The following is a 23,537-nucleotide window of genomic DNA, read 5'->3' as shown; positions in this document are numbered from 1 at the left end:
CTCATTGTTCTAGTTTCCTTGGCTGCTTCACCAAATACCATGCAATGGGTTGGCTTAAACAATGGGAATTTATTGGCTATGGTTTTGAGGTTAGGAGAAGTCCAAATCAAGGCATCATCAAGGCAGTACTTTCTTCCCGAAGACTGGTGTTCTGGAGCTGGCAGTGATCCTTGGTCCTTGGCTCCTCTGCCACATGGCAATGCACATAGCAGCCTCTCCTCACCTGTCCCTTTTCTTTTGGGTTCTGTTGATGTTCAGCTTCTGGCTTCTCCCTCTATGGCTTTCTCTCTATCTGAATTTCATTTTGTTTATAAAGGACTCTAGTAATAGGATCAAGACCCATCTTGACTGAGTTGGTCCACATTTTAACTGAAATAACCTCATCAAAAGGTCCTATGTACAATGGGTTCACACCTCAGGAATGGATTAATTTTAAGAACATGTTTTTCTGGGGTGCGTAGCTCCAAACCACCATACCTATCATCACTCATTTGTTTTATCCCATATTACACAACTATCAAGGAATAAAAATACCGATACTACCGTAATATGATTCCTGGAAACATTAAAACTTTTTGTTAAGCATATGCTGTCACCTATTTTTAAAATGGATGTATTACATCTATATTATCAGAACATACGGATATTGCATAGTGAACTCTCTTCCTCTTAGCCTTCATTTATTCTTGGTTGTACAGGCAACAATATATTTGTTTCCCATCAGTCCTTACGTCAGTATCTCTCTGGTCATTTTAGCTCTTTGAAGCTTATATAATAGTAGATTCCTCAGGAAGTGGTCATGAAAATAATATCCTCTGAGTTTCTTGATAACAGTTTGTTCCCTTTATACTTGAAAGTCAATTGTGCTGGATATAAAAATCCTTGGCTCACACTTTATCCTTAAGTATCTTAAATATGTAACTTCATTTTCTTCTGGCATAAAGTGTTGTGTCAGCATGTTTTTGTTTGTTGTTTTTTTTTTCCTAAATACCCAAAGAAGTTTTTTTTTTTTCCTTTCATTTTAGTCCAGTAATTGTATTAGATTGTAATTTGGTGTTACTCATTCTGGGTCAGTATTTTCATATGCATAGTATAATTTCAACATGATTTTTATTTCAGGAAAACTGTCTTATATTAGTGGGTTTCTTTTTTATTGAGATTTTTCACAAACCGTACAATTATCCAAAAATCCAAAGGGTACAATCAGTTGCCCATGGTACCATCATACAGCTATGTATCCATCACCACAATTAATTCTTTTTTCAATTTTTAGAATATTTTCATTACTCCAGAAAAGAAATAAAGACAAAAAAAGGAAACTTAAATCCTCCCATATCCCTAAATACCACCCCCCTCCATTATTGAGTCATAGTTTTGGTATAGTACATTTGTTACTGTTGATGAAAGAATGTTAAAATACTACTAACTGTAGTATATAGTTTGCTAAAGGTATAATATATTTTTTCCTATATGCCCCTTTATTATTAACTTCTAGTTATAGTGTCATACATTTGTTCTATTTCATGAGAAAGATTTCTAATATTTTTACAGTTAATCACAGACATTGTCCACCACAAGATTCACTGTTTTATGCATTCCCATCTTTTAACCTCCAACTTTCATTCTGGTGACGTATGTGACTCTGAGCTTACCCTTTCCACCACCTTCACACACCATTCAGCACAGTTATTCTCACAACATGCTACCATCACCTCTGTCCATTTCCAAATGTTTAAGTTCACCCTAGTTGAACATTCTGCTCATAATAGGCTACTGCTCCCCATTCTTTAGCCTCATTCTATATCCTGGTAACTTATATTTCGTGCCCAGCAGGTGGCACCTGTCAGCCTGTAGCTCCAGACTGGTGTAAGGAGGTGTGGTCCGTGGCTGTTTTCCCCCAGGCTCTGGGGTCTGGTTCTGAATGGAGGGTGGGTAGTAGAGCTGGGCCCCACCTCTTTCCTCTTAGGGAAGATAGACCCCCTAGGGAGAGGTTATTAGCATTTAAATAGACTCTCTGCCTGTGCTGTCTCCACCCTTGTCTGGATCAGAGCGCTGGGAACTGGAAATGGCTGAGGCTTTCTTCACTGAGCCAAAACAGGGACAGAAAGCCCCCTTCAGGGCCAGTCCATGGCCACCCTCCAGCTCTCCAAGCACCAAAAGCCTCTGTCTACTTGTTGGGGATTCGTAGCTTGTATTGAGCAGTCCATGCTTGTTAATTAAAACCCCAGTTGGAGCTCAGCTGAACTATACTCACTTGCTGGGAGAGAGCTGCTCTCTAGCACCATGAGGCTTTGCAGTTCGGGCTGTGGGGGGAGGAGGCTTCCAGCTTGAGTCTGCAGTTTTTACTTACAGATTTTATGCTGCGATCTCAGGCATTCCTCCCAATTCAGGTTGGTGTGTGATGAGTGGATAGTCACGTCTGTCCCCCTGCAGTTATTCCAGATTATTTACTTGTTGTTCCTGATTATTTATTAGTTGTTCCAGGGGGAAAAACTAGTTTACACTCCTCTCTATGCCACCATCTTCTTCCATCCTCCATATTAGTGTTTTTAGCATATTTGTTCTGTTCCTTTGCTTTGGTTTTCTTATTCAGGGACTCCTGTTACCAAAATGTTTAATCTTCTTTGCCTATCTTCAGTATTTGTCACATTCCCTCAAATATTTATCTCTTCATTTCTTTTTGCTCTTTTTCAAATTTTCTTCTATTTCTCTTAAGACATTATTGTGTTTATTTCCTCTTATGTTCTTTTTAGTTTGACTTCATTTCTGAAATAATTTTTTTATTTCTAAGTCTTTCTTGAGTTCTGTCCCTGATATCTGAGTTTTTCTGATTCAGAGTGATATTGTTTTTTATGTCTTTTATCATTTTCTTAAACTCTTCTACCTCATTTTGAAACAGGTTAATCGTAATGTGTTTTGCAAGCTCATCTTTTGGCATGTTTTCATTGTAGGAATATTATTCTGCTCCTTATTCTCTATTTTCTTATAGTAACTTTTATGAGATTTGACCCTGATACTTTTCTTTTCCTCATTTTTGTATGAAATTATTTCCCCTGAATTTTTAAAATGAGGCAGGATCTACGAAGTCTATTATGTTGTTTTTGTATTTGTTAAAAAATATGGTGGCTTGCTTTCTGGGATTTCCTTCCCCTTCTCTGCTTTGCTCTAGACTTTTTCTTTCCTTCATCCCTGTTGCTCCTGTCTTTCTCATTTTGATTCCCTCCAAGCAGTTTCTCATCCATGTCGAGCCCTGACCTGGGTTGGAGCCCTGGCCAGTAGTTTGGGAAATTCTTGGGGGCTAGCTTGCTCCAGGTCCTTTCCAGCCTTCTTACTACAAGCCCCCCTCACCCACTCAGTACTAGAGAGTGTAAAACCTCCCAGTCTCAGCTGCTGATCCAAATTGGCCCATTATACTTTCCAGTGAATACATGTTGGTTACTTTGGGGCTTCCTGTCCTCGGCCCATCAGATGCCATCCTGTTGCTTCGTTCTTCCTCCCCATTAGACCCTGATGCCGTGCAGATTTTGTCATTATTAATGGATTCTCTCCACCTGCTTGTATTTGGGGGCTTGGGTATATCTTGTCATCAGATAATGTTGTCATGAGCTTCTGGTTTTGCTCTAGTTGCCATCTGTTTTATGTGGAGATTCAGAGAGATTGATAAAACTGCTTCCCCTGCCACTACCTTCCACCTAGAATCTAGCCAAGTGATTTTGAGTTAGCATTGCTTTCAAAAGTGTCTGACTTATATCAAAAACTAGATGTAAGAAGCTGATACATGAGTAAGGATATTTTGCTATAGATACCTAGATTCCTTTATCTTTGTCTTTGAGATATTTCCAACTCACACTTTTTTTTAACAGTTTTATTCACACGCCATACAGTCCATCCAAAGTGTACAATCAGTAGCTCACAGTATAATTACAGAGTTGTGTATTCACCACCACAATCAATTTGAGAACATTCTCATTGCTCCAGGGGGAAAAAAAATCCCATACCCCTTATACTCCACTATTATTGACGTTTAGCTTTGGTACAGTACCTTTGTTACAGTTGATGAAAGAATATTACAATGTTACTGTTAACTGTAATGCATAGTTTGCATTAATTGTATTTTTTCCATATACCGCCCTGTTATCACCTTATAATAGTAACATACATTTGTTCTAGTTCATGTAAGAATTTTCTTATGTTTGTACAATTAACCACAATCATCATCCACATCAGGTTTTGCTTTGTTAAACAGTCCTATTCAGACTTTTCTTTGTGGATATTAATGGTATCATTTAAAAGTTTGTTATGATATGAGAATGTTGTATTTTTTACATGACTTTTATGTAAACCTACAACTTCTCTAATTAAAAAAAAATAGTTTTTAAAAAGTTCATTATGATAAATATTTTAGTACCATTGTAACCAAGTACTGAACTATCCTTTGGTTTGTGTGCTACAATTAAATTTTAGGTGTGTGAAATTATTTCATAACTTTTAATAATAGTCAACTGAATTTTTCACTGTGTGAAAGGTGTCAATAGTGTATAACTGATGCTGTTTTGATTAATACGTAAAGCAGGTCATCAAAATTAAGAAAACTCTGAGTAATTTTTCTACCAGGAGAATTCTTTTGAAAGTTTCAAAACTGTGTATCATGAATACTGTCTGGTGTTCTGATATTTAAGGAGAACATTACTGGCCATTTTATTTAACAGCAACTTATGTTTGAATGATTGGCAGTTTCTGGTTGAGAGAGGTTCAGGACTGAAACTGCACAAGTGTTGAAGGTCATAATTGAGGTTCATTGCCAGAGCCATTTGAGGGAGTAACCTCAGTTCTATCCTTCTCTTTTAGGATCACAACTTTAAAATAAATTATAGGTGCCTGGAAGCAAAGCAATAAAAATGGTAGCCATTTGTAAACCTCTTTCAGATAAAAGCTATGAGTTAATTTTTTTTTATTGCCTAAAAAGCTCCATCTTGACCTTCCTGGGCATATGTCCAAAAAAAAAAAACAAAATAGAAACAATCAAACTGAACAAAGCCAACCAAACAAATCTCCCTGGTCATAAACCTCATGCTCCCATTCCATCACTGTAATCAAGCACTTGTTTAAGAGAACTGATGAGGCTAGCACTACTCCTTAAATTAGTAAACAATTTAAAATCAACAGCAAACGCAAATTCCTAAAGAGGACCCTCTACCATGACTTTTCTCTTGACAAAAACTCCCATTTCCGGTTTAAATCTAAAGACTATTAATCTCAGCAGTTCTCATGTCGTTGAGAGGGAAAGGTCATTTGCCTAGACCAACATATTTGAATTCTTCCCCTCTCCAATTTTTAAAAAAGAGTATTATGATGTTAACATACAAAGTAAATGCTTTTCTTGAGGATTAAAATAAAGCAGACATAACTTGTTTTTAATGTGTTGCTGGTAATTTTTAAGTATATATAGACCCATATTGCTTTGTAATGATACATCACTTAATCAACTTCTGATTACCTCCTAGATGGTGTTCAGGAAGTGGCTTATATTCATTCAAACCAGAATGTGATCGGATCAAGCAAAGCCGAAAATCATATGAGCCGATGGGCAGCACATGATGTATTTGAATTGAAGCAGTTTTCCCAACTTCCTGCTAATATAGCTGTTTGTAGTTCTAAGGTAAGAAGAACGTATCATCTTTAGTTTTTTCACAGAATTTACTCAATAGAATCTTCTCTAAGTACCCCTCAAAATTGCTACTAAAACTATAAATGATATACAAATAAGTATAAAAAACAAAGTACCCTTGGAGGAACTGTAGTCACTGATGATAATGTTTTGAATTAAAAGACAAGACTGTATCTAATGCTTAACAATGTTGAGCTGCTTAATAGTTTCCCTCAGTAAAACTTTGTGTATTCCCCAAATTAAGAGGAACCTGAGGGAATCATGCAGTTAAATCTAAACGAAAAGCATTTCTGCTCATATGGGGAAAGAAAAGTGTATGATTAGATTTCCTCCAAAGTTTTTCATCTAAAGTGAAGACACACACACAAAACTAGCTTCATAGAGAATTTACATTTTCAGTAAAGGATTTTTATACTTCCTATAGTCTCTTCCCGTTTAAAATTGCTCTTGTGTGGCAATAAAGTTTTACATAAATGTGATTGTTTTATTTTCACAGTTACTTTCATCAAAGGTTTTAAAAAATATTTTATTACTGTGTGGCATGGTAGTCTTTATTAATTCCTAAGAGACAAGTGTCCAAGGCGCAGTTTTACTATCAAATTATGGGTTGGGGCTAAAGATGTATATTGTATATAACAATGATACTTTGTTTCAAGTAAGTAGTACCTTTAAAAATGAAATAAGTCTGGGAACCCTCTGAACTATCAAGTTATCTTCCTATATTTGCATCTCACCTGGCACCACAAAAGATTTTATCATTAAGATAAAACCAGAATACAAGATGAAATTCAGGCCCAGAGAAATATACTTTAAACTGGAAATTCAAAGCTGGGACAAAGTTAAAATGCAGATATATAGGCCGTCTAACTTTCTACCCATTTATTTTAAAAGAGTGACAAATGTGATTGAGTTTCCTGGTGGGTGAAACAAAGGAAGAAACAATCTCTTTAGTCATTTCTCAACTAGTTGATTCAGAAATGGGTGTGGGAGGTTTTGGTGGTCACAATGACTGGGTGCCCAACTGTCATTAATATCTAGAGGCCAAGGATACTAAGTGGCTGTCATTTGGGGGGCATCCCACCTGCAAAGAATTGTTCTATCCAAAATGCCCATAACACCCTGCTGAGAAACACTGAGTTAAATGGTTGTTATTGTCCTTAAGGAAACACACACACACACACGCACCAGTTCTTCCAAGAGGAGCAAAGCTTTTCCTACTACTTAATTTGAAGGAAAATTGTCACATGGGTTTTAAATGGAGACCACTGAATGATATAGTAGACAGCCAGTTGTTTTATAATATCCCTAGAGCAAATTTAATAACGGACTTTGAAAGCTACACTTTTAGCATTTTTCAGTATAATCCAAAGGCATAATGCCAAAATACAATTCATGAAAACATTGTTTCGTGACCCACGTACACCACTGTTGGATATTCTCATTTGATCTAGGAATATGCCCTCTCTCACCCAACACTGTAGATAGCATTTCTACACTCTATCTTGTAGGAGCTGTCTGAAAAAGTATGGGACATTAACAAAAGGCAGGCAGAAATATACTGGATTTGCCAGAAATTCACTTTATTAGGATGAAGAGCATATCAGGATTTTTTTAAAAAGATAGCTAATTTTTTATTAGTTTTTTTTTAAACCATACCCTTTTCCTGTTCGAACAAACAAAATTAAATGTGAAAAGTCAGATAATTTGGCAAATCCCTATAGTAGATGTTAAAGAAGTAATTTAATTGTGTATTAGTCATTGGCTTATCTTGTCAGAGAAGAAATATACAGGCATATAATTCCTTCCCAATGGACTTGAAAAGCAACCCCTAGAGATAGAAGTGATAAGCAGTTCTTTGGGAAACTTAGGGAAAGTTATGGAAATGAAAATGCAGGAAATAACACTTTGCCTCTAATATGGGGTTGGGTTGGGGGGGGGGTTGCTTTATCCTTACTTTAGCAATATGAGCAGATTTCAACTTTTTCTACCCCAACATTCTTGAGGTTGACACACAATCTCATCAGAAACCTTGTCTCTTCACAGTGATTTTCAGGAGAGGGGTGGGGCACCTCTTACCAGGAAACAAATTGGAATATCTACCCCCTGGTGTTTCTAATATATATTTCCCCCAACACACATACACCAGCTTAGAATCACTGCACTAGACCCTTTTCAGGGAATATGAAGGAATTTGTTGTCTAATGACTAAATCATGGTGGGTATAAAATATGCAGGGAATTTTCAAGCCACTGAGTAGGAGGTCCAATCCCATGCCACCAATGTTAGCAGGCCAAGAACAGTCTGTGTAAACACACTCTCTTCAGTGGTTTACTTCTTTAAATCAATGCTAGATAGAGTAAAATTCCATTCCAACAGGATAAGATTTAATTCCTTAGATTTGACCTATGCCATTTAATAGATCAGATTAATAATACAGCTGTACTTGAGTGTCTTCAAAGTTGTAATGTAATCATGAAAATCAGACAGAGACTGTGTTATCAACATGCCATTTATGTTGAAAGGTCTTACTTGTTATATGAAAATAGAAACAGATCATACATATTTATGATGTTCTTAGCTTTTTATCCACATCATAAAGTTCCTGTAAATGCTGAGTTTCTGAAATTAATTCAAACTGCAATTTGATTTATAGATTATGTCTCAGGATTGTGTCAAGCAAAAGGTGTTTGTGCTCTGTTTTTGACATAAAAATATGACTCCTGAGACCTAGCTCATGCTTTTCTCCTCGTAGTTTAATTAGAAATAAAGAATTCTTATGCTCAGTCTCATCTTCAAGTTCTTGAACTCTGTAATCTTCCAGAAGCTGAAAGAATTTTAATGGTTGTAACTACAGATACCATTGGCAGGACTCTGTAATCAGAGTTTAAATTCTACCTCTGCTTCATACTTCCTGTGTGACCTTGGGAAATTTATTTGATCTCTCTGTGCTGTACTTTCCTCATGTTTAAAATACAAATAATTATACTTTTCACGTCAAAAAGTTGTTGCAAAGGTTAAATGAGTGAATGCATATGGAATGTTCTGAACATTATTTGACACAAAGTAAGTTCTCAATGAAGAATAAATATTGTTATTACTACTGCGTGGCAAGACAACTGAAATCAGGTATCCCCTCTTGGGAGAAAAAGTCAACAAGGACAAGTAATCAATTAATAGTAGTTGTATGCAACTATATTGAATTATAAATAAAAGTATGGGTGGTACTAGCAGATCTGGGGTTTTGGACCCCCTTCAAAAAAAATCAAGAATGCTCATGGTAGAATATTTTTCAAAATTTTATATGTGGCTATTAAGTTTTTGCTTACCAGTCAGTATTTTTTTATTTGCATTAAATGTATGTTTAGGATATTCTGTATTAGAATTGAAAACATTGGTAGCTTTTCTCTTTAAAGCTGGTAGATTTATTTTTTGTTTAGATTTATCAATTAACATGACAGCCTGTAATTCAAGATAACCCCCACAGTTGCTGACAGATATTTGAATGAGTGAGACATAACTCTGCAATCAGACCATATTTTTTGCATTATCTCTGTACATAATATTCTCGGTGTTCTCATTGTGATTCTTCTGGAAACAAAATCCGACTTTCGATGGTAGTGCCATTTTTCTCCTTACTAAAACGATCTATAAAAATGGTTAAATTAAGGATTTCTGAAAACTTTTTAAAATAATATTATTTCATATAAATGAGATATCAATGACATTCCAAAGCCATCTCGTAGTATTTCAGAGAAAAGACAAAGTTCACAACCTCTAATTTCATCATATATAGTCCACATTACCTCAACACCTGTAGTAAGCAAATCATCACAACACACTATCATCCTCAGATAGAAATCTTTGTATCACCCAGTGAGAGATTTTGCAGTTTGTGGTGTGCTGGTGGGTGGCAACAGTGAATTTGCAGCTTTGAAAAAAATAAATACAGTTGTGGGAAGAAAAAGAGATTAAAGTAGGGGGAAGAGAATGGAGTAGGTTGAAGACAAAAGAGACTCAGCCATAGTGTTAGAAAATAACTGCAAAGGTCTTGCTTCTGAAGTCTCCAAAACTCCCCAGACCTCCCACCTGCAGTACAGTATCTTTCATCTGGGGCTCACATCCAAAATCTTTTTGATTACTGAGAATTCTTTTGAGTGCTTCATGTCTGTCAACAGAGCTCTATTAGAGAACTTTGCTTGTGCATGAGAAGACTGTGTCTGTGTCCATGTTTGTATCTGCAGCCAGATGCAGATGTGTTGCCTCACTTCCTAAGAAAACAAAACAAGTCTTATTTATTTGTACGGAACCAATACACGATTTACAGCAGCTATAATATGTTAGTATTCCACTTTCCAAGAAATGCTGTAGTTAAATCTGAGCCTTCAACTAAATTGCAGAGGAATATACTAAGTGGAAATTTGCAAAAGAGAGCTAATGTACACCACAATGCTAGATAAAATACTATGGTCTTTCATCATTTCTCAGTCTTTTAGATGTAATTATTGGTACCCAAAGTGACAGAAGCTGTGAACCTACTTTTCATATTCAACATATATTAAGAAAAGGTCTAAAATATACTACCTTTTCTTTAACACTTCCTTTGGTTTCCTATAGGTTGTACTTTTATAAATTAATTGCTATTTACAGAACATATTTAATGGATGTCCTAAATTGAAACTCATCTTTCCTAAAGTAAGTGTCTAAATAGATCTTTATTCTTTGGTAATATGAGGTTTGTAAAATAATATGCAAAATAATTCATTTTGGCTTAAATTGTTGTAGGATATCTTTGAACCATTTCCCAAGACAACTCATTTCAAGGGATGAGATATCTGAGAGCAAGAAGGAAAGAAAACCCATGTGACGTAGGTTTAAGCTCAGACCAAAAAGAAATGTTTTAAGCATTTGAGGGGACTGATAATACCTTTATTAAAGCTAACTTGTTCTTTTAATATATGGAAGTATGTCATAATACTTAACTATACCTGTTTATGATGTGGTGCCTCATTTTTTCAATCAACTGCATGCTTTCAACTTAAGTTTACTTAAAGTTTTCTGAAAAGAAATATACAAAGACAGCATTCAATTAAGGATTAATTACTATGGCAACTGAGACATGGTGACTGAAAGGGGGAGGATGTGTTCTCCCCTCAGTTTCCTGCCAGCTGTCATAGTCAACCTCTGCTGCCTGAATCCAAGCCAAAATATCGACTGTGACCAACTCTAAGAAACTATATCTGTATTTTTATAAATTGGTACAAGTATCACACTATAAAAGAAGACTTAATCCCTTGAATTGGATGACAGACACTTGGCACTCTTGCCAGTGTTTGACAGAGAAATAACGGGTCACTTTGTAGTAAAACCTGGATTAATAGTAAACCCTTCTTTATGTTATTGCAGTGTGGTGTAAATGAGAGAACTAAGCAGGCTGTCAGCCTGGGGATGGGGGGTGGGTTGAGGGGCATGGCTTTTATATAACCAGTGCAGGTTTAAGCACTGTTCAGAATACTGTAAATACAAAATGTTGTGTTAGTAAGAACTTCTCTTTCTTGTATTTGTATTAGATTGGCATTTTGCAGATTACTTAAAGAAAGGATTTCTATGAGCTATAGTGGATTTGATTGCAGTGTGTTTATACAGCTTTTGGAGTCAGCAAGGAGGGATGGACTGTTTACAATGAGTAGACTTTGGGGACATATAGCATTCCATTATCCTATTTTTCAGAATAAAGAATGGCATGATGGTTTAAAACAATTGTTCACAAATGACTGGTTTATGAACTAGTCCAATGAATAAGGTTTATGGTTTCAGCATGTAACAGAATTAACTCTTGCTGGGTGGGAGTTTTCATGGTGTTACCATTTTTTTCTTTCCATAGCTAGATGTCAATTTTCTGGTGTTTATATCAGAAAGGTATTCTTTCAAGTAATTTTAGTAGAGCTCTTGATTTTAAAAACTGTGTGCATCTGGGTGTATTATGTGGCTAGTATTAGCATGAAAAAAGCTTTCATGTTTCTTCCTTCGAGCTAGGATTGATTCTGGATAGCTGCTTCAGAACGATAGTATGTCATCTGATTGAAGAATACCTATTACCTAGTCAGAGGGAGGCGAACCCTGTGTTAACTGTAAAGATATACACCTACTCCCCTCCTAGTTGGAGGCCTGGAGAAGCTGGGACATCTTTCCTTACAGAGATAATACCAGGCTTACTAGGCTAAAATGCCTAATGAGCTGCAGTGTGCAAAACACATTCAACTCCTTGCAAAAAAGGCATTGAACTGACTGAAAATATCACAGAAGTTTTTATTGTAATTATGATGATTGCATCTCAGTACGGGTGAGTAAGACTCCCTCTGTGACTCTATTCAATCACCTGTTATTATTTTTGTGGTTGATAGTACCAATAACAAAATGTTTTAGAATACCTTAAGTGATCTCTAATGTAGTCCTCTGGTTTTATAGATAAGGGACTTCCTCCAACTGTGGCTGATTTGTCGTGAAGTGTGCTACTGAACAAAATGTATTTGACAGGAATTGTAAACTAATTAGACAATGGGCGAGACTGGCAAAAAAATAGCCTTTGCTTATTGGGAAGCAGTTTTATTCTAACTCTTCTCCTAGGCAGTCATTGTTCCAATTGCATAGAGATAGACATGGCTGCTCTGAGCAGTTTCTCTGTTTAGAATAGTTGGAAGATTCGAAATAGTTTAAAAAAAATACTATTTCTTCAAATAGTGCTTTTAGTCTAAGTAACAATTTGAAAGCTTAGCCATGTAAGGCCTCACTGAACTCTGATTGACTCCATCTAGTGACTTAAAGAATGTTAAGCACTTAACAACCCTTTTCAAATTATCTTTTAACCTTCTATGAAAACCATGGTATCAATTAGACATGGCCACTTAATGGAAACACCTATTGCCCTGTCATCTGAGAATTCTGCCTCTGCACATATGAATTCTGAATTTTTGTAAGGGAAAAAAGCAAAAGTATAAGGTCAGAGAATCAGAGTATTTCAGAATTTGAAGGATTCTTGGAGAGTATTAACCCAAACATATCATTTTACCAATTTCTAACGATGAGGGGTTAAGTGACTTTCCTCAGGCTGCAGGGCTTGACAGTGGCAGTCAGTTTAAATCCCAGTTGTCTTTCTCTCCCTCTGTCTTCTCTTGTGCTCTTCTCTCAGTTCCTTTGATTTCTATTTTGTTTTAGAGGTTTCAATTTTACTTTCCCGAGATGACAAATCAGTCTTATTTTTCCAAGGAAAAAACTTGTCTGTGAAGAATTGCCCTTCACTTTAACAGTTGGATTTAGATAGATTGAATACATGTTTTCCTTTACAAATATTTTCTTCGGATAGTTAAAACTTTATATCTGAACTCAAGAAATGAAGTGAGACTGTTGATAATATCCACTCAGCCAAAGTTATTTTGGCAAAGGCATAATGTTTTACTTTTTTTCCTTTACTTATTGTGCTTTTTCTCTACCTGGAATAACTTTCAGCCTTACTTGTCTAGTCCCCCAAATCCCTAAATATCTCTACTTTTCAAGATCTACCTAGATGTGTCATGTCTTCGACAAACCTTGCCCCAGTTCCTTCCCAAACTGGAAGTAAGATATCCTTCCTCTCGAAACTCTTTCAGCCTTACCCCATAGTACTTCATATGGTCTGTTCTTATTATGAAGAATGACTTTCAAAGTGTTACTATAGTTAAGTACATACTTTTTTTTTTTTTTTTTAATAAACTCTGAACTTGGAAATAGCAGTATGTATCTCTGATTGACCTTTGGTAACCCCAAAGACCTATAATAGTATCTTGCATATAAGCAATACTTTTTAATAAATACTTTTTGAATAAATTTAGGTGTTCTGTTTTTGTTGGGGTACAATGAACCTCATACTAAGTTCTGAGAACTTTTAGGTGATTTAAATTATGTTTTCCAGGAGTAACTTTCATAGTTTTCCTGGAAATCCCCTGGAGATGAGTTGACATTGTTCATAGCTACCACTGAATATATTTCATCACCCATGGGAAATGATCTCTCCTTATCTGAATGATAATCTTTGAGAAGGGTTTTTGGGTTTGCCTGGCATTCGTGGCCTTCTTTAGATTTACTAAGCCTATACCTCCAGCCATATCATCTGCTGTCTCATCCTCTACTCTACTTGGACCCAGTTCAAGGTCCCCTGCCTCCATAATGCTCAGTCTTCAGGGATCACTCTTTCCAAGCTCCCATAGCACCCCTTTCCTGTGCCATTCATCACTGTAGTCTTGGTGTATTCCACATTATTGCCACCTCAGGTATATTTGCTCTCTCCCCGTGTATGTGACAAGCTACGTAAGGACCAGGACCAGGACGTTTCTGTGAATACCACCGCTTGGCAATGGGTATAGAGGGGGATTCAGAAAATCTTTGTTATTGAGAATTCCTTCATGAAAGTACATCAGGCATCAGGCAGATTCTCACAACCATTTTTACTTAAAAGGAAAGGCACCTCAATTGTTAGCTCCCCAATTTAATGTTATACGTGAGTGTTCTGGCAAGTAATATAAAGATATTAATCATGTTTTAACAATATAAATGCTGGTATTCTTCATTTTCATTCATTATTTGTCATCTGTTGGCCATATAGCTGGTGTAGTAAACTTACTCAAGAAGGGAAAACATGGAGAACATATGACAAAGAGGGAGCGAGTGGCTGTTGGGTATTCCACCAGCAATGTCTGTGACAGTTTCGGTGAACGATATTCCTACCCAGGCTTGATTTTTTGATCTTCCTCAGCCAGCAATAATCAATCTAAAGAATCACTGTGTGGTTTAATTTTCTGTCTTCCAACATTCTACAAAATATCTTACTGTGTTTTCTTAGTGTGGCACACGAGGCCCTTCTCATTTTGGCCCTAGTCTGCTTGTCCAGTCTCATTCTCAAACACTCACCTTTTCAGGATTATTGATGTTAATTATGTGCCAGCCACTCTCCAAGACACTGGGGATACAAAGGTGAACAGTTTCTCCCTAGTCAACCTTCGGCTTATGTACTATTCTCCAAACACACCATGGACTTGGACTTTTCCGTGCCTTGGCTCCTGGGGTTCTTTTGCTTAAAATTCCCTTTCACTTGTGTCTGTCAATCAAACCTTTTGTATATCCTTGATAGTTCTACCCTAAGCCTTCTCCAAAGCAGTGTAAATTTCTTCCTCATCTTTATTTTTAGTTCTTTGTCTATATATGTGTAATGTGATATATATGCTATAACACTTACTACATTGTATTATATGATACTGCAGAATGTCTTCAGGTTCCTTTCAACAGCAAGGAGTAGAATAAGCATCTAAAAGTGGCCTATACAGTAAGGTCATGAACTAATTCACACAACAGCAAGACTGGAGGGAGACATTTCCAGGGTTGGTGCTGCCACCCAATAACATCATAAGGACCCAGGTTCTTTCATTTTCTGCCCCACTATCCTTAGTAAGTTAACTTTTAGTCCTTAGGCCATTTGCCTCATGTTGCAGGATGGCTACTGCAACTCAAGGACTGGTTTCCTCACACAAATGTATCCAAAGACAGGGAGGGTTGTTCTCTTCATAGATATCTCTTATTGGGGAGGAAAATCTTTCTGGCACAACATGATTAGCTTGACTGCTCTTGATTCCTCCCTCTAGAACTGAAAGGGCAGTATGCCTTCCCTGAACACACTTCCAAGAGAAGCCCAATTTTGTTCCGGTGATAAAGAGTGACAAACTGGCTGTGGATAGGCCACTAACAGTGTCTGCAGCAGTCTTTCTGGTTAGACTGTGAATCTCTTTTCTATTAGGAGCTAAGTCAATCTTTTTATTCCCAGAACCTAGAACAGTAATTGGTACATAGATGTTCAATTAGAGCTTACTGATTTTCATTGAATTCCCAGTGGATACTAAATAAATCCTTCTCAAAAGAATTCTGAAAATTAAAATTTGAGGAATTTCTCTAATTCTTGCTTATAAGTATGAATTTTTGTGTGATGGGTTAGCTCTGGACAGAATAAATATGTCTGAACTGTTCTCCTTGATCTAATATGAAATTTCCGTGTATTTTGCAAATCTTCTGAAAAAAAGGGACTATCCCCCGTAATGTAGCCAGAATCAGCTTTTACAACAAGATTTTTGGTAATGCAGCATTTTATTCTAGAGGTGTCAGTCATCTGTAAGCCAAGTTACTGTCAGAATCAAATTTCAATTGATCTATAGCAATTTCATGGCTATTTAGCATTACCTGCTTCAAGATGGAATTGAAAGCCATATCCTAGTTTCATTCAATATTTAAGGCTATCTTGTTGCTTGTTGCCAGGTAAAATAATGAATGATAACACAAGAATTTTTCACCTTGTTCAAAAAAAGTATTTGATAAAAGTCTTCCCAAAAACACGAATTTTTCTTAATTGTGTTATATGTGTATAATTTTGTGTTCATCCAACAAAAGCACTTATCAAGAACCTGTAGGGTATATGACTTAGGACTTAGTACAAAAAGTATATGTAACTGCTCTCTTGATTATAGGAATATATGATCCAGTTAAATAGATAAGACCTAAACACTAATTAGTTTGTAGCAGTACAAGGGGCCTTGCCTATTCAAAAAGATCCCCTTGATTTTGTTATACTTCTTTGATGGGTAAAATTAGCATCTTTGGCCAAATGCAGCATTATTGTCTGCTTGGTTTGGTATGCTGTATATGATTACATAAAGTCTTAAAACAAGATAGATTCTATTTATATGATAGTTATCAAACAAGAAATTGAAATAATAACATAAGAAAAAATATGCAAGGCAAGTCTCATGAAGCTGGATATTCAAGCATGGGTAGGACTGTGTTGGGCAGAAGGCAAGGTTGAGATTTGGTGCCAGGAATTAATGTGATGATGCATTTAGCAACTAATGAGCCGATGGTCTGACTAGGCAAATTTATATTGAACATTAGGAAGAAGTAAAGCTGCATAGGGTGTTGGGCACAGTTCATGAAGGGTCTTGCATTTAGTGAAATAATTGATAAATGTTAAGCTAACTTGAACAGTCTGAAATGTTAGCATTTATACTGACAGTAACTCTCAACCTGTGCATAATATCTAACCATTCCATGGTAAAGAAGGCAAAGAGCCAGGGTGGAGCAGGTAGAAATAATCATTCTTCTAGACAGAAGGACCATTCAGTTTTCTCTCAACAAGACGAGAATCTTTTCATGTGTGTGGACATAAAGTTAGGTGAACTGAGAACCCATTCTTGATCATCCTGGTCAGATTTTCAAGCCTGGTGTCAAGTAGATGCTAAATGAAGGCATGGCAGTTTATCGTAGAATTGCAGTTCTCAAAGTGTGGTTCACAGGCGCCCTATGATATCTGAGACTCTTTCAGAGGGTCTACAAAGTAAGAACTATTGTTATACTAAGTGTTCATTTTACTTGTTGACATTCGCATTGATGGTAACAGAAGCAGTCATGGGGAATGCTGCTGGTGCCTTATCACAATCAAGCAGCGGCCCTAAATTGTACTAGTAGTCATTGGATTCTTCATCACTGCATACTTGCAGGAAAAAAAATTAGCTTCTCTTAAGACTTTCCTTGAGAAAGCAGTAAAAATTATTTTTATTAAATGTTGATCCTTTTAGTACCCATCTTTTTAATATTCTGTATGGCAAAACAGGAAATGTGCAGCACTCGTACAGCTGTGTAAGTTGCAAACTGAACTAGCCACTTTTTTGATGTAACACCATTTGTACTTGAAAGAATATCAGACAAATTATTCTCATTTAGACTTGGGTATTTGACAAACACTTTCTCAGAAATGAACCTAGTGAGCCTGTCGCTTCAAAGGAAACAACAGACAGTATTTGTTGCCAGTGATAAAACTCAAGCTTTCAACTGAAAACTAAAATTTTGAAAAATTTGTTTCTGCTGCCATGACCTGGACACTTTCCCAATACTTAAAAATTTTTCTGATGCAATGGTGGTGGTATTGATAAATGTGGTTTTTTGGCCAATGTGTAATTAAACATGTCAACATTTTAAAGATCTAATTTGGTTTTAATCAATATTTTCCAAATGACCAGTGCGTGATACTATAAAATTGTGCATGGGGAAAAAAATTCATGCAAAGTGCAAGATAAACCAATGAATTTTAATTTTAACCATATAAAATATTATATATTTTTAAAGATATGCAAAAATGTAAAACAGCCACTCTTGTCACAATTTTTGTTTTGGAAACTATAGTTACTTTTTGTTTAAAAAAAGATTGTATATATTAACATGTAATGGGCTCATTGTTATTTTTAATGAATTAATATTTTACATTTTCAATAGATAAATAGCCCACATAAACAGAAGTTCTTTGGAGTCCTCAATAATGTTTAAAGTGTAAAGGAGTTCTAAGACCAACAAACTCCAGGTCCACTATCTTAGACCCTATGAAGAGTCATTTGGCCACTGAATTCAGTTCCAGTGTGATGTGCTCCCAATTGACCTTTCTCTGTGTGAAAGCTGTTCTTTTTCTCCTTTCATATAACTCAAGAAAGCATATCAGAATATAAAAGAGGGTAAACGTTATAGGGAATCCACTCTTAATTTGCTAAAAATTTGAATCATTCACAGGTTTCAATATTTTGTTATTAATAACAATCAGCATCAAACCTCACATCTAGTTGGGAAGTCCCAGTGTCATTTGTGGCATGGTGCTTGAAGTGTTCTTCCCTAGAAACGGGAGAGCCATTGGTGGCCTTGGAGCCAAATCAGCTGAAGTCACCAGTGGAAGATTGGTTAGGGAAGTGCCTAGAGGTCATGGAGGAGGGAAGTAGAGAGCCTGCCCTCAGTGTGACTCCCCTGGGAAGGGAGGAAGGAGTAGGTGCCTGTCTTTAATTAAATGTCTTTTTCACCAGCAACACCCTTCTGTGAGCTTTGCATATAACAGTATTATTTAGTATATTTAGTAAGGATTGCTCCTCAAGTTATCTTTAGAGAAAATTTTAACAGTAATATAAATAAAGCAATACATGTAAAAACTTGAAATTGAAATCAGGCCTCCAAAGTGCTATGGACCTATTCATTACTACTTACTAGAGATCCTATAAAGAATTAGAACTTTTAACTATGGATAACCCCCTGGGTAATAAGGCTCAAAAAGGTACAGAGTCTCCCCAAGTTTACATAGTAAGAGGCCAAGGAAGGCCTGGAACCCAGTGCCTGGGGTGCTGAGTCCAGGGCTCCAACTTCTACCCAGAAGGCCCGGGATCCTGCGCTAACCCTTTAAAGAATGAAAGGGAATTCGCTCCTTGGCCAGCCTCCTATGGTGGACTGAGGGTATTAGCGAACACTCTCTGCAGTATGTCTGCAAGCTTTGGTGATGGTGAGCACCACAGTCTCACCTGGCACTTTGCCTCAAGCTGACTCCTGTGGCCATGGATGGCCGTGTCTTCAGATTAGCAAATCCCCCAGAGAAGGTGTTTATACGTGTATATTTGTAGTGTGTGGCCTCACGGTATTCACCTGCTCTCCCAAGGCTGTCCCTTTTCCCTGCTTTTTAGATAAATGGCCGTCTTGGACAATAAATTCCCATTTAAGTGATTCTGAATTTCCACAAGCTGCTTTTGTCTGATTTAATCTGATATGTACTTTTTTGAAGAGATACTTCACTGTTGTGGATAAAAAAGGAACCTAGCCTCAGGGCAGCCAATATGAATTTGTCCATTTGTTACTCACTCAGAAAGGAAAGTGCTATTAAAAGAAAAATGTACAGCTGGATTGTAACTATTACTCCCAAGAGGAAAGCAGAACCATACAAACTTTAGTCTCCCTCACCACTACCACCCCCCATCAAAAAGGCTTCACATTTGAATCTGTTTGTTTTTTCAGATTTGAATGTCATTTTTAAACATATGCTAAAAATCTGACTTTAGTATATGTTTGTGGTGGGTCCTCTAACCAGCTGGCTTGTCTCCAGAGGATGAGTTGAGACAATTCAGAAGTAGCTCATGTGTTAGGTATTGTTGAGTATTGGAAAATTACATTTCTATCTCTAGGCAGAAACTTTGACTATTACTTTGATGATAAGGGCTTTTGCAAAGATCCTTAAAAGTTTTTGTGATTTTAGACTCTCAGATGCCATTTGAATGAATTTATTTACAGTGTGCTGTATGTTTTTATAGTACTTTTGATTCCCTGCTTTTGCAAAGACAAGCAAGTTTATGGCTTTTTATGTGTTTACAGGGTTTGGCCTCTACCCAAAGAGAGATTTCTCTTTTTTTAATTTTTTTTAACTTTTGTTTGAACAGATGTATAAACAAAAGTATTGCTGCCTTTCAGACTTCACTGTTTAATGTAGAAAGAAAATGAAAGACCACATGAATTTTTAGACTTTTTGGCAAAGTTGATATGATGTTCAGACTGATGTAGGGGCTTGTGGCCACGGGTGTGCCCACATGTTGCAGTGGCCTTAGAGTACCTTAGGAGCTCTGTTCTATCCTCAGGTACTACGTGTGGACCAAAGAGCTTTCATATGAGGGGCGGATCCTCTAGCCATCTTAGAATCAGAATTTTTAAGCCTTCCACTCATTCTTCTCAATTTGTCGCAGCCATCAGAACTTTCTAGTTCCGTTAAAAATTTCCCGGCTTCCATTTTTCTCATGAACTAGTCAGGTCTAATCTTATGGAAAGAACAGTTAACATGGCTGTTAAATCTAGATATACATGCTCTGTGGACTGGTGTGTGCTCTGTAAGATGTTTTCTGTAGAAACCAGCTCAGCAGACAGATTCATTCCAAATTTGTTTAATCAAAGATTTCACTAATTCCTAGTAGTCTACTGTGGACAGGCTACCCAGCCTGTCAGGTTGTTCTGTTTTATTGTATACCACCCTGCTCCCAACTTCCTCTGCAATGTGGGGGGTATAGATGAGTGAAAGGAGAAGGAATCAGCATTATTTGTTTGGTATCTCCAGGAATTAGCCCCAAGGAGGTTTCGAAAGACGGCAGAGATTACAGTAGTGTTTCTCCTGCCAAAATGGGAACTAGAGGCTGTTCCAAGATTGCTTTGGAAACTCACCTGGATTTTAATGTTTCTTGCCCCATTTGTTACAAGTGGGTAGGTACAGAAAAGATTCATCCTTATCAACTTTTCTCATTTCCCTGTTTTTCTTACCTAGGTGCCCTATCAATTTCTTTAGTAATTTTACCTCCAAAATTATTTTTTACTTCAAACAATGTTAATAGAAAGAGGGTTTTTTTTTCCTTAAACATTTTCTGCAGTATTCCAGTACAGTTTCCTAGAATGTAAAGATAGATTTCAAATATAACAGGGTAAATAGAAAATGTTAATGTAATCACATGGATGTGAGCTAGGAAGAATTTTCCCCTTTAATACACTGCAATCAAAAATTGGTATTTGCATCATTTTGAAAAGACAGTCTCATTTTTTCTTACCCTTTTGTATTAAATTTCTTTACTTAATTTTCTTTTTTTCAGTTGAGGCTTTCAATAAATAAGTTTATTGGCTAAGTAAAAATAACGTGACTTGCATATATGTCACCAGAAGGAAAGTTGGAGGTTAAAAGTTGAGAATGTATGAAACAGTGAATCTTGCGGTGGACAATGTCCATGATTAACTGTACAAATATTAGAAATTTCTTTCATGAGCTAGAACCAATGTATGACACTATAATTAGAAGTTAATAATAGAGGGGTATATAGGGAAAAAAATATACCTATTGCAAACTATGTACTACAGATAGTAGTATTTTAACTTTCTTTTATCAACAGTAACAAATGTGCTATACCAATATTATGAGTCAGTAATGGAGTGGGGGGTGGTTAGGGGTATGGGAGGATTGGAGTTTTCTTTTTTTGTCTTTATATCTTTTCTGGAGTAATGAAAATGTTCTAAAAATTGAAACAAAAATTGTGGTGATGGATGCACAGCTGTATGATGGTACCATGGGCAATGGATTGTACAGTTTGGATCTTTGTTTAATTGTATGGTATGTGAACAATTTCAATAAAATTAAATTTAAAAAAAAAAGTTTAAAAAAATGTGACTTGGCTTAATCTAATGCCTTGAAATACAGAGAGTACATTTTTGGTTGAAAAGAAAAAGGAAGAGCATTATCAAAAGTCATTTGAAGAAACTAAGATGGCGGCTAGGTGAGACAGGGCATAAAAACACCTCCATGAAAAATATTAGATAAAAACCAGAAAGTGACCCAGAACACCACTTCAGCAATTCACCCGCTGGACAAGTTCTGCTAAAACCACAGGGGCCGTGCACTTGGTGAAACTGGGAGTCTCCATTCTGAAACGAGTGAGTGAGCCAGCTGAAAGTCCCGCGGCCGTGCTGCGGTGTGGGGAGACTGCGGGTTGGCGTTTGGAAATGGACTAGTTCTTTTTAAAAACAAAACAAAGCAAAACAAAATACCCGGGAGCGGCTGCAGATACGGCAGTGAGAACCGCGCAGTGAAGCACTGCAGGAGCAGGCTGTAGCCAACGCCTTGGTGTCTGGCGTGGAGGATAGCCCTCCCCACACCCGCTGCTGATTGTCCCAGGGCCAGAGGGACAGAGGGGAGAGCCAAAAGGAGAAAGAAACCGCCAGGCCTGCTGGCAACACTCCTGTCTGGGGCCGTACCCACAGCCCAGAGCCGCGCCACAAAACCCAGTCTTATGGGGAGTGTATCCCACAGCACCACACACACGCCACAATATCGGCCGTGGACAGCGGCCTTGGGTGCACCCACAGCTAGTTGTCCCGGAGCTGGGAAGGCAGAGCTGTGTGAAAAGGGGGGGGGGGGTGAGATGCCCCATTCAGCCATTTTTGCATTAGGCTGGGAGCGCCCCTTCACGGCCCGGCAGCCCAGGGCTTCCCTTGAGGGAAGGCGTGCATTTGTGACATAGCACAGCCTTCCCTCAGCAGAGGTCCTGGAAGATCACAGCTGTCAAGCAAAGGAAATGCCAAGAGGCCACAAAAACAACAGAAAATCTTAAGGCATTTGATAAAACCAGACGATATGGAGAACCCAATCCCAAACACCCAAATCAAATGATCATAAAAGACACAGTACTTGGCACAATTAATCAAAGGACTACAGTCAAAGAATGAGAGCATGGCACAGGATATAAAGGACATGAAGAAGAACATGGCACAGAATATAAAGGACATAAAGAAGACCCTAGAAGAGCATAAAGAAGAAATTGCAAGAGTAAATAAAAAAATAGAAGATCTTATGGAAATAAAAGAAACTGTTGGCCAAATTAAAAAGACTCTGGATACTCCTAATACAGATTAGAGGAAGTTGAACAACGACTCAGTGTCCTAGAGGACCATAGAACAGAAAATGAAAGAACAAAAGAATGGAGAAAAAAAAAAAAAATCAAAATGGATCTCAGGGATATGATAGATAAAATAAAACATCCAAATTTAAGACTCATTGGTGTCCCAGAAGGGGAAGAGAAGGATAAATGTCTAGAAAGAGTATTCAAAGAAATTATTGGGGAAAACTTCCCAAACCTTCTACACAATATAAATACACAAAGCATAAATGCCCAATAAATCCAAATAAACCCACTCTAAGACATATTCTGATTAGACTGTCAAATACTGAAGAGCAGGAGCAACTTCTGAAAGCAGCAAGAGAAAAGCAATTCACCACATGCAAAGGAAACAACATAAGGCTAAGTAGTGACTACTCAGTGGCCACCATGGGTGTGAGAAAGCAGTGGCATGACATATTTAAAATTCTCAGAGAGAAAAATTTCCAACCAAGAATACTTTATCCAGCAAAACTCTCCTTCAAATTTGAGGAAGAGCTTAAATTTTTCACAGACAAACAAATGCTGAGAGATTTTGCCAATGA

The 23,537-nt window shown here is 37.1% G+C and overlaps 1 protein-coding gene across 3 annotated transcripts in view; it reads left to right on the top strand.

The window, feature by feature from the left end:
* The window catches only part of ERCC6L2 (ERCC excision repair 6 like 2), a 126,251-nt gene that overhangs the window by 87,631 nt on the left and 15,083 nt on the right, over window positions 1-23,537 (top strand). For all 3 annotated transcript variants that reach the window (XM_037797159.1, XM_037797158.1, XM_037797160.1), the window contains one exon: window positions 5,505-5,659. In XM_037797159.1, coding sequence (XP_037653087.1) covers window positions 5,505-5,659 — 155 coding nt within the window. The remainder of the gene's footprint in view (window positions 1-5,504; window positions 5,660-23,537) is intronic.

The sequence above is a fragment of the Choloepus didactylus genome, chromosome 10 (genome assembly GCF_015220235.1).
Source record: "Choloepus didactylus isolate mChoDid1 chromosome 10, mChoDid1.pri, whole genome shotgun sequence".
In the NCBI taxonomy this organism is placed as follows: domain Eukaryota; kingdom Metazoa; phylum Chordata; class Mammalia; order Pilosa; family Megalonychidae; genus Choloepus; species Choloepus didactylus.
Note: the sequence above shows the minus strand (reverse complement) of the source record. Positions and strands in the feature narration are given on the sequence as shown.